The following is a 16148-nucleotide window of genomic DNA, read 5'->3' as shown; positions in this document are numbered from 1 at the left end:
TGAGTGTTTACCGAGTCACGGCACATATATCACATTAGAAAAATCACACGGCACACAACGAAACAGAAATGTCACAAAAAGCATATTGATAACTTTTCTCCGCGCACCAGGTATACTGGAATTGGCTCAGTTTGTCCCCAATATATCATTTTTGCTTTCTTCTGAATCAGAATACTTTATTGATGCCTAGGGGAAATTATTTTTCATTACAGTGCTTTATTATAAACAAACATTAACAAGGACAGACAATACACTAACTAAGAATAGCACAATATATATATATACACACACATAAAAGTCACTTATTAATAAATAGCTGAAAAAGGAAGAACATGTGCAAGAAGGGTGTAGCTGTTGCAGTAAACTGTGTGTTAAGTGGGTGAGTTGTACAGGGAGTTGGCCACAGGCAGGAATGATTTCCTGTGTTGTTCAGTGGTGCTTCTCGGTAATCTCAGTCTTTCACTGAACGTGCTCCTGTGACTGACCAGCATGTCATGGAGTGGGTGGGAGGTGTTCTCGAACATTGTCTTTATCTTGGACAACATCCGCCTCTCCGACACCACCTTGAGGGAGTCCAGATCCATCCTCACAACATTGCTGGCCTTACGAATCAGTTTATCGAGTCTGTTGGCATCTACGACCCTCAGCCTGCTCCCCCAGCATGCAACAGCACAGAGGATCGCACTGGCCACAACAGACTCATAGAAAATCCTGAGCATTTTCTGGCAGATGTTGAAGGACCTCGGTGTCCTCAAAAAATAGAGACGACTCTGGCCCTTTCTGTAAAGTGCTGTGGTGTTTGTAGCCCAGTCCAGTTTATTGTCAATGTGAACTCCAAGGTATTTATAGTCCTCCACAATGTCAACACTGACCCCCTGGATTGAAACAGGGGTCAAGTGTTTCCTGGTCTTCCTGAAGTCCAGGAAACACTTGACCCCTTCTAACCACTACTTCATGCTAGGGCCTTCATCTGGGTCGGGATTTTCTCCAGGACCCAGGTTAGATTGGCTACTTTTTCTTTTCAAATATTTATCTATTGCTATTACGTGCTGCGTTGTCTCACTCACAGCATGACTATTATGTACTTTCTTCAACCCATTTAATTAGAGCAGAGTAGTTATACTGCCCTCTAGTGGAAGAGAATGTAATTGTTCTGCCTGTTACTCACTGATCGCTTGGAATACTAATCAGGTTGAACCAGATAATCTTCCACGGCACACCTGATCATTTCTCATGGCACACCTATGTGCCGTGGAAGATTATCACAGTGGCACAGTGGTAGGGAAACACTGATCTAACTCATCCAGGCCTGGTTGTCTCGAACACGCCACATGGGCATCCACCCAACTGATTTTCAGCCTTTTTGTTGGAGATGAAAATAGAGGCTCCTTTGATGCCTAGGGTTTTTTTTTCTTTTTTTTTTTCTTTTTAACATTTATTCCTAACCATGTGTTACACTTCACATCACATCAGCTTTTGATTGCAAATGAGAGCAAAGTCCTTTCACAATCAGAACATTTGAAAACATTGGTAGTATTAATAAATGTTACATAAATACCAATTCAGCTCAGGTATCAATTTAATACTAGTTTTTTAATATCCTATCTTGTCCTGGGCTGTGGAACTCTACTGTCTAGTAGTTATTGAAACAAAGGAAATTGTTGTCTCGGGGCCATTTGTTGTTGTTTAATACTAGAGATGGCACAATATCACTTTTTTATATCTGATATCAATATCATAAATTTGGATATCTGCCGATACCGATATGAATCCGATTGTGTATTTTATCATCAATAAAACTGTTTTTTTAAAAATATTTTGCTGCATTTTGTAGAAGTTCATACTCAAGTATTAAAAGCAAAACATTAAAGCTATTCTGTTATACCTGTATGCAAAAAATACACTGCACACAAAATATTTCATAGTTCAGCAACACTGATCAATCTAATAAACTTAAACCTACTCCATCCTCACTATTCCTCCCTATTTTAGAGAGTACTTAGGTTGTTTAATATTTCCCCTAACTAATAGGGTTGCCAACTCCCAGCAAAAAAACATAGGGAACCACCGCCCACCCTCTGACTCATGATGCTTAATCGACGTAATCGACTTTAATTTAATGCACATGTAAAAAAATAAAATAAAAAATGCACAGAAATCAATTCTTTTTCTACAATAATTAAATAGATTCAACATCTTTCTTCAACAGAATTGCAGACTGCATAGATGGTACCTTCCTAAAGGAAAAGTACTATAACCTACTAACTATTAGACTTAATAGTTACTATATACAATAATGGACTTGCAGTTTACATCAGATGAAAACTTTGGTTGTAAGATTCAGATAATGATTTATTAAAAACTAGACATTTTAAATGAGAATAAGAAAGAAAAGTATTTCTTTGTGCCCCCCTGTCTCTGTTAATGCCTTACCTGGCCCCCCTAACAAATTTTTTGCTAGACCCGCCCCTGCACAGTTACCTGCACTCAGCTATGTAAAAAAGGATCCTGATGCAGAAAGTAATATTAAATAAATTCTAACAACAGCTTATCAAGCTTAAATGTGCTGCTGTTGTTTATCCGCTCGTTTCCACTTTCTGGCCCAAAGTGGGCGATAAACCAACAAGAGAGACAGAAGGGCCAGTCAGCCGATCATTGATCAGTTTCGTGATTTCAAGTAGCAACAGGAGAGGGAAGAAGAGGCAGTCGCTCTATATATCGGTTGTTAAGCTTAACGTGAGAATGCTTTACAAACATTCAGAGATGAACTTACACACTTGCTTTACTTCTCTGGGATAGCTTTCTCAGAGATGAAATGCCGGTTTGGAAGCGCATAGCGAGGCTCCAAATGCTCCACCAGACAGCCGACGGCTCTCGCACAACACAGCCACTCGATCATATGACGCATACTTCTCCGACATGCTAAGGTCATGAGCTGGGTTACACCATGTCGCAAGTTTTGTGAGATGCTTTTATGATATTTAATAGATTAATGGATTACATTTTTAATTTCTCTCCAATATCCGATCCAGTAATTTAGGTTTGTATCGGACCGATACGTAATATCGGATTGGTATGTTTGTGCAGAAAGAGGAGCCTGGTGGCGATTGGGACCCATGACCTGGACACCATCTCTGGTCCTTTCACGTACACAGCCAAACGTCCAGGAGACATCTCCTTCAAGCCCCTCAATCAGACCAAAGAGTACACGGCCACCCAGCTCATGAGCCTCTATAAGGTGAGCAGGTGAATGACTCATTGTGGGTCACACAGGCAGTTTGTAGTTTTGGCTAACTCACTGATGTTCTGCTGATTCCTACAGACCGATAGCCACTTGAGGCATTATCTTCACATTATTGAAGACAAACCTTTGTACCCCGTCATCTACGACAGCAACGGCGTTGTTCTGTCTATGCCTCCTATTATCAACGGTGAGCGCTGTGACCTCGCTCTGCTTTCATTTTCTTTTTTTTTATTGGAAAATTTGTGTTAGATTAGATTACACAGTATACAATTAATATATTTAGTTCAGAAATGCTCAGGGTCTATAGTTAGAGAAGATTAAAATCGGAAAGTAGTAACGCTTCTTAAAATGTTTCCAGTAAAATGAAGTGCCGTTTGTTTCAGGGGACCATTCAAAAATCTCCCTGAAGACTAAAAATGTCTTCATTGAGTGCACAGCGACAGACCAGACCAAGGTACAGTTGAGAGAAGAAAACAATAAATCTGTCACTTATCACCACTGTCATGAGAAACTGACTTTAACTTGATCACGTTTCCTACAGGCGAAGACTGTGTTGGACATGATGGTGACCATGTTCAGCGAGTATTGTGCTCAGCCTTTCACGTATGTCACGTCTTCCTGAAATGCTGGCTTTGCTGTTTGCAGGCAGACAGTAAATGGGATGTCAGGTCACTTATGCTGGTTCAGGATGGAAGTGGACATGTTGTTGACTGTGTAGTATAGTGTTGTAGAGGTTTACATTAGCAGTGAGTCATATTTTCACTTTTTACCATGCTCTGCTGTGTGATGTGACAGCAGCTGTTTGCCAACAGCTGTCACAGTTTACTGGATATCATTTTAAAAGCCCGTCTACAAGCTGTACTTTATTTCACCGACTTCTTGTCTGTCTGTGTTGTTAAATTCAGCCCGGCTTTGACTTCATTGAATATTACAATTAGTGTGATGTTTTCTTCTTTCTCCCTCAGGGTAGAGGAGGCTGAAGTGGTGTACCCAGATGGCAAGACCTGCATATACCCAGTACTGTATCACCCACAGTTATCCGAAATGTGACACATGTGACACTAATTTCTTGGAATGGCTCTTAATTCTTGTCTCTTGATTTTTGGTTTACACTTTAGGAGCTGGCTTACAGGAAGGAGAAGCTGTCTGGTAAATTCATTAACCAGAAAGTTGGCATCAAGTAAGTCATTTATGTATAAGTGTAATTATCAGAGTTTGAGATGCATATGAAACGCATGGATAAAATGCTTTTTAAAAAAAGGGGAAAAAAGCCTTTTTTAAAACTAATAATAAAGCTTCAAAATAAATATCACGTTTACATGTTTCAGATTAACAAAAATTTACGTAAAACAATGATAATCTGAATTTACATTCAGTTCTCGACCTTTACGGCCAATATAGGCCGGTACAGATAAACAGAAAGAAACCCCTCTTTAAAATTCTTTCTGATTTCTTTTCACACTTGCATGTTTCATATTGTCAGATAAATCTTGATATTAAACAACGATTTTTAAAGTGATGATTTCCTTAAGTAAGAGAAAAAAGCTTCCCAAACCTACCTTGTTGAATCACAAAAGTTTAGTTCAATTTCAGTAGTCACACTGAGGCCTGATTACTGCCAGATGTGTTGATGCAAACACTTTTTCACAGCACTGTATATTTTTAACTGATATATGGAGAGCAGTTACCTAAAACTGAACAATAGCTGCTGATTGGTCAGTTTTAGGTAACTCATCTTTGAGCAACTTTCCCAAGTTTAAATACTGTAATTTTTAGGTTTAATAGATTTAATAAAAATTAAAAATTGTCAGACATGTCACTCTGATCGCTAAAATGTTTAATACAGTGAGGCGGTGTTCCTGTAGCCCCTGTCCATTTAGTAAATATGTCTGGTGTACATTTATTACAATGGTTTAACTTGGCAGATTTACATATGTTCACATTAACCAAGTACAGTGTGTTAGTCTGAGCTGTATGTTCAGTGTGTTTTGTTTTTTTTTACTCAGGATAAGTTTGATTTGAATTTTAAAGTAGTTTAATGCCTCAGAAGATGCTAAGATCAGTGTTTGAAGGAGACCGATTTGGAAAATTTTCATGACCGAAGCTCAAATGTAGCATCTCCCTTTCCTGGTATGATAAGTTGGTTAACCCTTGTGGGGCTGAGTTCAAAGATCTTATCAGTGATTTATCACATCGTACCAAATTTCAAACATATGTTTAACTATTGATGAACAGATTTGTTCCACTCTGTCAGACTATAAATCCATGTTGGGACCAGTGGGAACTGTCTGTAGCCACGTTTTTACTTTCCATTGAAAAGTTTCAGATCAGTTTATTAGTATATGTTCTTAAAATGATACTCACACTCTGCATTTGAGTCTTGGTACTAAAGCATTTCATGCTTTGTGTCAGCGGACGTTCAGTAACATGAAAAGGCTCACTTTTTTTTTTCCCCCTCTCCTGACAGTGAATCGACAGAGAAAATTGCTCACCTGCTGACCAGGATGTGCCTGCTCTCCCAGGCTACCGGCGCCGGTGATGAGATTGAGGTCGAGATCCCACCCACTCGCTCGGACATCATCCACGCCTGCGATATCATGGAGGACGCCGCCATTGCCTACGGTTTCAACAACATTACCCGCACCACCCCACGCACCTACACTGTAGCCAACCAGGTAGCTGCCTTTGCTTGTTTTCTATACATGGTGCATTACTGTAAGCAAATGCTGAGTTAATTAAACAATCAAGTGTGTCTAATCAAGCATGTGCATTCTTATGTATTTGTTCACAGTTCCCACTTAATAAACTGACAGAGCTGCTGAGGCAAGACCTGGCAGCCGCTGGATTTACAGAGGCCCTCAACTTTGCCCTGGTAAAAAAAAAATCATATAACTTTTGTCTTGGTTTGGGTTTTTTTTTTTTTGTTTGTTCAGGGTGGGTTTTTTTTGTTTGTTCAGGGTGGGTTTTTTTTGTTTTTTTTTTTTTTTTTTTGTCTCTCTTTAAAAAAAATCCTCAAATTTTTTCATCTTCTCTTTCTTTAGTGTTCTCAAGAAGATATTGCAGAAAAGCTTGGGAAGAAGATCTCGGAGATGAGGGCAGTTCATATCTCCAACCCCAAGACTGCTGAGTTCCAGGTAATATACAGTCAAACAAAGAGACAGAAATGAAATGAAGTGTTTTGGGCCTTTAAAAAAGACAAGAGAGAGTCACATTTTTATCCTCAAAGTAACTTAAAGAGTAGATTTTTTATTTTTATTTTTTTTTGAGCATTAATTGGTCTTTTTAGATTATTATGTGATTGGATATTTACACTGTACAGTAAACGGCAAACAACAGGCTGCAGTGAAATTCGTAAATGTTCAGCATGTCATCTGCAGGTGTTCATTTCACTGTCTGTGTAATGATCTGTAAAAATGTTTCAACTCCAAATAATGTTTATAGGTGCATTTTAAAATGTATCTCCTTAAGTTTAAAATGAAGAAGGTAAAGACTTTTAATGCTGGGATGATTTTGAGAAGTTGAGAACTAATCAGAAGCACAATGTTGTACTGTGATTGTTCCATAAGAGGGCGCCCTCTTCCTCCATAAGGAACTGCAGGCCTGTTTCCAGCTTGACCCGTTTTTTTTTTCCCCACCAGGTGGCGCGCACCACCTTGCTGCCAGGTCTGTTGAAAACCATAGCAGCCAACAGGAAGATGCCACTTCCCCTTAAACTGTTTGAGATATCAGACGTGGTGCTAAAGGATGAGACCAAAGGTAGGCGTCAACAAATCTGAAGTGATGGAGACAAATTTATTACATGTAGAGTTGTACAGTTTTGGAAAGATGAAAACTTTCTTAAAGATTACAAATTAGATCAAGTCGAATCGTAGTTGAAGTTGATAGATTTAATTAAAGAAGGGTCAATGAATGTTTTAATAAATATACAGGATTAAAAAAAAACTAAAATGTGGCATACTGAATTGTGTGTATTAGCTTTATTGTAGAAACTGTTACTTATGTCTCTCATCCTTCCACCCAGATGTTGGGGCGAGAAACAGCCGACGTTTCTGTGCTGTTTACTACAACAAGAGTCCGGGTTTTGAGGTCATCCACGGCCTACTGGACCGAACCATGCAGCTGTTGGAGGTGAAGCCAGCCCGAGGAGAAGGCTACCACATCCAGACTGCAGATGGTAAGAAGCGTGGAGATGAAGGGGGGTGTGGGCCTATAGGAACGTATGTACTGCCTAGCTTTGTTGGTAAATAACTAAAGACTGGATTTGTAGAAGGCAGAGAAATCCCAGCCACAGATTTCAAACCACGTGATCTTTTGTTTCTGTACAAGCTGTTGAATGAATTAATCTACCTCGTGATGATAAAAGGCAGGTTTTGTTGACATTATGTAAATCCAGTCTTTGACTAGCAGCAACTGCATTGTTGTGTTTGCTATGAGAGCAGCATGTACATGCTTTATTGTGAGGGAACATTTATCATCGCAGTGAGCTACACAGTTCTGGTTCAACTCCACGCTGGCTTGCATCATCAGTGGTGAGGGTAACTCCACAGGAAGGATATACAGGAGCTTGTGTATGTATACACAAGGTATAGGGGTGATGTAGTGATTGGCATGGATATGAAAATGGATTGATGGCTTTTTTTTTTTTTTGAAGTTAGAGTTATGGATTGTGAATAATCGGTAGTTGCTTGGGCTGTTTAAATCAAAAAACACGTCAGGAGTTGCAATCATAGACGGATAACCACGGAGTAATAAATCAGAAGTTATGCTGTAACTTCAGCACATTGTAGGGTCTCTCTGTTTTTATCTTATGTTGTATGATGTTGCATTTTTGAGCACACCATCTGATTACTTGGAAGTCGTGGCCCAAAACTAACATTTAGATCTTTGAGTTATCATTGACAACATGGTTGCCACACATGTCGTCAGACAGGGTTAGGATCCTTTATTTTCCCCATTCTTCATGCTGTAGTGCCTGAGCAGGAAGAACAGGTCTTTGTGTGTGTAAAACTGACCACACACTTTTTTTTTTCTCTTTTGCTAGCACACAGAATTGTCAAGTAGCCACCTTCGCTCAATAAAAAGTTAATGGAGAGCATGACCGGGTTTCCCCTCTGGTCTGGGTAGGACTGAACGTGGACAGTTGCTACAGTAGCTTATATTTTCAGTCTCTTCTGGAATAGACTGACCGGCTTCTATTTTCTTTTTCTTTTTTTAAAATGTATTTATTTTGGGACATAAAGAACTGGAGTGAAGGTCAACCCCCGCTTCCTTCCTCACCTCCAGATTGCTCACCAATTCCTGTAAGAAGAGGTTATGACTTATGTTTTATTGTTTGTTTTAGAAAGCTGCAGAGTGAGTTGCATCCAAAAATCTGAAAGATGTGTGGGAAGGATTTTAGAGCTTCCTCACTTAAACATTCTGCTACAGCTGAAAATATGAACAGTGACCGATAATCATCAGATATTTTTATGTTTAGAAATCCTATGTTATTTCAGCTCTGTTATTGATAGTAGACTATTTAGTGAGAAGGACTTGGCTAACATTGTGAAGAGCAGCACTACAGCACATTTAGCCAATGATAACAGTAAAATTTTAACAATGTGGTAATATTAAGGGTCAATTGCTGAATTAAGTCACCCTCACAATTAGTTTTCTCCAGATCCAAAGTCTTACAAGCCCAGTGGCCTGCTGTTTTTGTGCGAAACTACAACTGTTAAGTTGGCTAATGCATCTCATTAGCCTACTTTTACCTTGTGTGTTTAACTCTACATGTGTAATATGTGTTTAAGATATGTAAACGTAACCATCCACAATGATGAGGTAGTTGTTACAGGACAACAATGTAACGGCAAAATGACATCATGATCGACAGCCTTGCTTTTATACAGGAGTGGAACCAGTTGAGTCGAGTCCCCTATTGTCTGTATTATAGAAACACTGCAGATGGGTGGTGCTCCTCTGTAAACCTTTGCCAAACTGTCTGAGAGTAACTGTTTGCAATTGTTTGCAGACAGGTGGCCTTCCACCTGGCCTCCTGTGCAGTCACCCAGAGGTGGAGGTGTGTTGCATCAAATGTGAAAAAATCTAATGAAATCATCAGGCAAGGATTCAGTATCTCTCTCCTTGTGTGTGCAGAGATGGATCTAACACACCACAGCTTCACTTTTTAATCTGTGCCTCATAATTAATGGTATAGTGACTAAAACATTAAAACAACAACGATTCTTTGTTAAGGATATCACTTTTGAAGTTGACTGCATGTAAATCATTCTAATGCACACCATCCAGACCTGGCTCAAATCCACCAGGATGTTTAAGCTGCAGTGCTGCCAATGCATCTACACTTGATGCCAACATTTGACATGTTGGTGTCATCCAGTGTCTCTAACACCTGGAAAATACCAGATACCATTTTAGTGGGAACTCATAACGTGTCATCACTTAAATGACAGTTTTTGTGACACCCTTATTTTTAACACGTGTTATATTACATTCCTTGGTCTACCTGCAAGTCCAGCAATCACATCCCATCACCCTAATAAATCAGTCTAACCCTCTTTCTCTTACATTCATATACATATGGCATTGAACTGTTCCTGTCATCTCTTTGCTCAATAAAAATAAAAGGTGTCACATCAGCGTTGGTTTTTCGGGGTCATGGACCCAGAACACCACTTCACTTCACTCTAATGATGAAATGCATCTGAGCACATTTTCATAGGGATTCTTTCTTAAGTCACTGTGAATGAAATTAGTCATATTGCATCAGCACTTGAAGCCTGTTGAGAATTCTGCTGACCTTTTATTCTGAAAGGTTCTTTTAATCACAGAGAGCTTGAAAGCAGTAAACTGTACAGTGTGAATGCATTTTCTTCTTCACAGTCCGCTGATATTAACATGTGTTAACATGTGGTGACACGTGACCAGCTTTGTCAAATTTACTGTAAAGCTAAGTTTGAATGGCAGGTGTGACTCAGTTTCTGATGCAGTTGCTCTGTTCCTATGAGATTGTTAATCAGAAATGTTCGACTGCAGGCCAATCTGTATGCATCTGAGCTGCCCCAAGTTTCCCAGAGGGATTCTCATCCATTCATTTCAGTTTTAGATTCCTCGCCTCTTTCCATTTCCCCCACCCCCAGACCCATATTTTCCTACCTATTTACCTCTCCACCCACCACTTCCGCCCCACCTCTCCTTTGGGCTTTGCAAGGTCACGCTGTAGGATATCTGCCTGTACTGGCCCATTCAGACTGCAAATCAATGGGCTCAAGTATCGGTGGATGAGAGATGAGTGCAGAGAGAGGAGTGGGGAGGATTGAAGGCAGACATGGGAGAGGAACAATGGGGGGGAAACTACAGGGTACAGATAAAAACTTGGGGGTGGGGGGCAGACGAAAGAAGCTAGGTATGAGAGCGTGCATAGGCTGCAGTGTGGAGAGGAGCACAGGAGTCACATCACCCACTGCAGTGCCGAGCAACGAGACAGACTGGCACATACAGCACCCACCCACGGGTGCTTAGACTGGCCATCTGACAGGCATAAAGTAACACACATACTTCAAACAGGAGCTGAAATTGACATCCTCACAGTTTGCTCTCATGCACAACATACTGGAACACACACTCCCACTCACTCTACCTTCTCCATTTGTTTTTTCCTCTAGTCTCTATGCACCATTAGCCCCACACATGTCAGCATGTCCTTAAACCCATTACAAGGTCGTGACCCAGTCTCATAGCCCACCTGATGCAGACACATGTCCTCAGGATGTGTCCATCAGCAGCTCTGCTGCTCCCTCAGCATCGCTCCCCAGGAATACATGTCAGTCGTGTTTCCACCACTCAGTGCAGAAAGGCGATGAAATGACGAGTCAGGGGAACAGAGGCAGAGCAGAAAACACTTAAATGACAGATGCCCACGTTTCACTTAACAACTGTGTCCAATGCGAGGTCTCGGCCCATTTGTTAGTATCATGTCTTCTATGTTTGTTCGCTTTTTCACCTAGAGCGATCAGTCTGTGTGTGTGTGCTTCACAGGATGAAGGCTCAGTTTAATGACACTAAAGGACTTATTTTCAATCTGTCCTTTGGTTATTGTTCCTGTTTATATGTGGTAATGACACCTCTTACAAAGGTCCTGAGATTTAGGTGACGTAACTCGGTGTTCCAACACAGAAACAAGTGATCAGGTCTGCTTTATATGAAGCAATACATTATACAAAATTACTTGGGCGAAAACGGTGAGCAGTACTAAAAATAACCAAGTAAGCTGTTGTAAATGTGCAACATTTTACAAACCAGGCTCTTCTGTCTATACATACACAGCCTAATATTTTTCCCTCTGTGCTGTAGAGATTTGTCATTGGCATGAGCAAAACACATTATGCATCTGCTATTGACATTAGTTTTAATGGTGATAACAAAACTGTAGACCATCCCCAGCTGTAACTAAGCAATCTCTTACCTAGATTGAATTCATTTTAAGGGTAGAACTATATCATATCTCAGGAATACACACTGTTTATCATAATTAGCAGAAATGACGGCTGAAGCTATAAAAGCAAGACCTGGAATAAGATTCGGTGGATTTTTAACTCATTCACAAGTTCTCCTAAAATGTGGAATTAAAAGCAGGGAAAAGCCTCAAAGAACATAAAAGTGATTACTGAAATTCATTTGATGAAAGTTATATTGGTACTAATTTCAGATGTGCACCTGCTCACACAGTGAGGCATTCATTGCAGTTTGCTGCTCATTAAATTGATTAAGAACTTCTCTCTAAATAAAATAATGGTGATAAATTGTCCAGTTGGACTTGTTGATGATGCGCCGATCTAACCGCAGCTTCCGCTGAAAGCTCCACTGCAAGTTGGAGGAGAGGGGGCGGAAAGTGGCGGGGCTCAAGTGTGGGGTTTTCATTGACTGATTGGTTATTTAAGATGTACCTGAGCTATTTATGTAGTTGCCATGGCATCCTGTTCACGGTGCAAGAAGATGACGTGTGAACTGACGCAAGCACATTCCACTAATTTAACAGGCACTGAAATAACTGCTCGACGTTTTCTGCTCTAGCAGCCCAACACGTGTTTGAAAGCTCATGCATTTCTGTCGTAAGCCTTCGTCCACAGCAGTGATGGAAGATCTAAGCGGTGGGCTCTGGAACCCATTAGCAAGGCAGCGTGGGAAGAAGCGGTGCACGATGGGAGAATGCCGTGTCTGTGTGAGAGTGTGTGGGGCTGTAGTCATAGCAACCCCTGTATCTTGTTATCCCCTGACAAGTCCGTCTTTCAGTCAGTGTTTTTTTTTTTTTTTTTAACAAAGTGAGCAAACGCCTCTCACACAAACAAAAGTGTTTTCATATTTGTGTCGATGGCGAATTTTTCTTCCCATCTGGAGCAAAGTGACCTTTTTTTTTTTTTTTTTTTTTGGTTAGTCCAGATGCTGACACACTTTCCGCATCATGTCTGAGGGAGACTAAGCCAATTATGGTCAAATGGCCTCCAGTGGTGGTTGTTTCAGAGTAATGACCCATGACATTTTCACATAAATGGTGTTCCTTTCTGTGCTTTATCATTGATCAGTAATAAACGGTAAGAGTCAAGCTCATACTCAGTCCAGAGGGCTGTTTTCAGTTTTTGAAGTGTTTTTTTTTTTTTTTTTTTTTTCTTCTTCTCAAGGGAAAAAAAAAGATGCACAGGAAGTAAAGCCTTTTGAGGTTTTGGCTTTATTCTTATCAGCTAACCAGTGATAATGAACGTGGGTGAACAAATTATGATCAAGGAACAAGAAAAGCTGCACAGTGTTGCCCACATGCTGCACTTGACTCATGATCATTGTAATGTAAAGCAGGAGAGACACAAAGCATGTCCAAGGAGCTGGCAAAACGCCTCATTTGGAGATGTTGCAACTATGGCACAAACAGGATCCAAGAAACACCTAAATCATCACAGTTGGGTGTTTAGATAGTAATACAGGTGGGGGGGACAAACAAAAAAACAACTGCTTCACAGTAAGGTACGAAAAGCTTGTGGAGGTGATAATTGTCCAACAAAAGAGGTTGCTCTCGCGGGAGCTCAAGAGTCTGGACTGTGGCAAGAGTATAAGTTGGTGCCAGGTGTAGGTGTTAGTAGCCAAGACCTGGGAGTCTAATTTAAGCTGTTTTATTTGTGAGCAGAATCCAATCAGGGCAGTGGACCTTCAAATCAGTTTTATTTATCTAACCCCACTTCAATCATTTTATATATTGTAATGTAACAAATGTTTCAAAAATACAAAGACGAGACAGAAGAAAGGAAAAAGTTTGACCATCTTTAAAAAATTTACCCAAGGGTAAAACCAGTGAGAGACTGGGACTAGGTGGAGGGCCACACTGATGAGCTTTCTTTAGAAGCTGCTTGGTACCGCCCTTCACAACAGTCCCAGTTGTGGCCCCTTGGGTAGATTAGTTGGCCACCCCTGCCCTTTAGGATGTTTCAGTAATTGTAGCTGGTTCGTTGTCTTGGGCTAAAAGATCAGATGCTCCATATGCTTCATTTTTCCAAGTTTTTGTTTTTTTTTGTCATTGGACACAATCCTGCTTCATTGCTGCCCCCGGCCTCACATTTTTAACCATTGTCACATCTTAAGAGACGAGGTAGCCATTCTGGCCTAAACTCTGACCATTATTCTTAAAGCTTCCTTATGTGGAAATTCTCCTGCTTTTTACTTTGGCAGCTATAATTCAGAATTACTGTGTCATGAATGTCATGAACATTCACACTGTATTATGAACAAAATTGGCCATTACTAAAGAACACGTGTATATTCATGATGGCAAAGAGGGCCATTGTCTGTATTGAACACGTGGTCTGACTGTTAGAATCAGTCCGTTGGTTTTTATTAGGAGAAAGCTAGCTGCCTTTTTCTAAAAGAAAAAGATAACTGTTGCAATGTTTTCTTCTAAAATAGCTTTAACAAGAAGGAAGTGGGGCCAAACTGTTAACTTTATTTATTTTTTTCCCCCTTTCAGATTCCACCTTTTTCCCCGGTCGCTGTGCTGATATCTTTGTCCGTGGAAAGAACGTCGGGCGTCTCGGAGTGCTTCATCCAGATGTCATCAATCGCTTCGAGCTGACAATGCCCTGCTCCGCCCTGGAGATGGACATCGAACCCTTCCTGTGATTTTACCTTCCTAAACCTAAAACCATATATAGCTGTTTGTTTGGTGTATGTTACGGGGGTGTGCTGCCGATGATTGTTTTAGTTGGTTAATCAGGAGACAATACTGTGCGGAACTGTGTGGAAACATTGTTTTATATAAGAGTAACAGGGCTGTTTTTACTGAAGTCAGAATAATTAAAAATTAACAACACTCCACTGTGTTTGTAGCATGTGTTTGTGCGTCTGTGTGTGGGCTTGCGCATGCATGCCTGATCTTAATTTAGCCTATTTGTGCCTTGGGGTTAGTGCATGGTAATTAAACTGAGTGACTCATTACCTGTTGCTCTGTTGCCTTGGTTCTTCCAGTGGCCACACCGCTGAAACTCCCCTCACACGCGACGTTCCCATGAAAGAAGTCATCAAGCACAGGTTCCCCACACGAGATGAATCACAGCAGAGCGCCCACTCCCGCCTGACTTCCACAAAAACTGTGTTTGGTGACGTGAGCACACAAGTGGGCCTCGAAGCTCTCAGTGATTTTCTGGCTGACAAAAGCTACATCGAGGGCTTTGTGGCATCCCAAGCTGACATGATCGTGTTTGACGCCATCCCCTCTCCTCCCTCACCGACGCTCTGCCACCTCTGGCGCTGGTACAACCACATAAACTCTTTCCAGACAGACAGAGCTCGTCTTCCATCAGCCAAGAGTCGGTATGTCCTCCCAGCTACTCCCCTGGCCACGCCAAATGATGCCAGCGACGAGGAAGACATCGACCTTTTTGGGTCAGACGATGAGGCAGAGAGCGCAGAAGTGGCCAGAATCAAGGAGCAGCGTCTTGCCGAGTACGCCGCCAAGAAATCCAAGAAGCCAGCTCTCATTGCCAAGTCCTCCATCCTGCTTGACGTCAAGCCCTGGGACGACGAGACGGACATGTCCAAGCTGGAGGAGTGCGTCCGCAGCGTCAGTATGGACGGGCTGCTGTGGGGGCAGTCCAAACTGGTGCCAGTGGGTTACGGCATCAAGAAGCTCCAGATAGGATGTGTGGTGGAGGACGATAAAGTGGGCACTGATATGTTGGAGGAAGCCATCACCGCCTTCGAGGAATATGTTCAGTCTGTGGATGTGGCTGCTTTCAATAAGATCTGAATCACTGAGACAGAACAGTGCCATCTGAGATTTTGTGGACTTGGTGTAAGCTGGGCGATAAATGCAATGTTCAGTTAATATTCCAGCATCACTGTATTAAAGAGGCTAATGCTCAGGTGCTTCATTTCTTTATCCTTTGATACAAGTCCAAAAGGGTTTTGCCTTCAGACACAATTAAAGCCATTCAAACTTGTGACTTGAGTGCTCTGAATCTTTGTTTTTTCCACATGTCATCTGCACCTGTTTATACATTACTAACAAATAAAAGAAATTTGTGAAGCCAGTGGACTCCTGTAAGAAAACAAGTCATGCAGACATCAATCTGCACTGTACATGAAGTCTGACAGGTGCTCTCACATTCTTTTAAACTCTACTGTAGCAAAGGGAGCTTAACTGCTTCATTCCTGCACTAGACAAAGTAACCAGGCCAGCATGGTGTAACAGATTGCATGCTCTAACCTGCTGAGAGGACAAAGGTGGGTTCGGCTGAAATTAACTTGTCAGGATTCAGTTATACTGGATTTGGTATGAGCAAATCAGGTTTAAGGTGTGGTTCTCCCAATTGCAAAAGTAACAAGAAACTTGGACCTGTGTGCTCTGAAATGGAAACGACGTGTT

General features: G+C 41.1%; 1 protein-coding gene across 1 annotated transcript in view; it reads left to right on the top strand.

Moving 5' to 3' along the window:
* The window catches only part of farsb (phenylalanyl-tRNA synthetase subunit beta), a 31348-nt gene extending 15625 nt beyond the window's left edge, over positions 1-15723 (top strand). The window contains exons 6-18 of the mRNA XM_082502255.1: positions 3088-3238; positions 3323-3431; positions 3628-3698; positions 3786-3847; positions 4210-4261; positions 4363-4424; positions 5712-5919; positions 6036-6116; positions 6286-6378; positions 6883-7000; positions 7266-7418; positions 14253-14400; positions 14750-15723. Coding sequence (XP_082358381.1) covers positions 3088-3238; positions 3323-3431; positions 3628-3698; positions 3786-3847; positions 4210-4261; positions 4363-4424; positions 5712-5919; positions 6036-6116; positions 6286-6378; positions 6883-7000; positions 7266-7418; positions 14253-14400; positions 14750-15530 — 2089 coding nt within the window. The 3' untranslated portion in view covers positions 15531-15723. The remainder of the gene's footprint in view (positions 1-3087; positions 3239-3322; positions 3432-3627; positions 3699-3785; positions 3848-4209; positions 4262-4362; positions 4425-5711; positions 5920-6035; positions 6117-6285; positions 6379-6882; positions 7001-7265; positions 7419-14252; positions 14401-14749) is intronic.
* Positions 15724-16148: the final 425 nt, after the last annotated feature.

Source organism: Aulonocara stuartgranti (genome assembly GCF_965226115.1).
Source record: "Aulonocara stuartgranti genome assembly, chromosome: 14".
Classification (NCBI taxonomy): domain Eukaryota; kingdom Metazoa; phylum Chordata; class Actinopteri; order Cichliformes; family Cichlidae; genus Aulonocara; species Aulonocara stuartgranti.
This window is presented reverse-complemented; position numbering and strand designations above follow the sequence as displayed.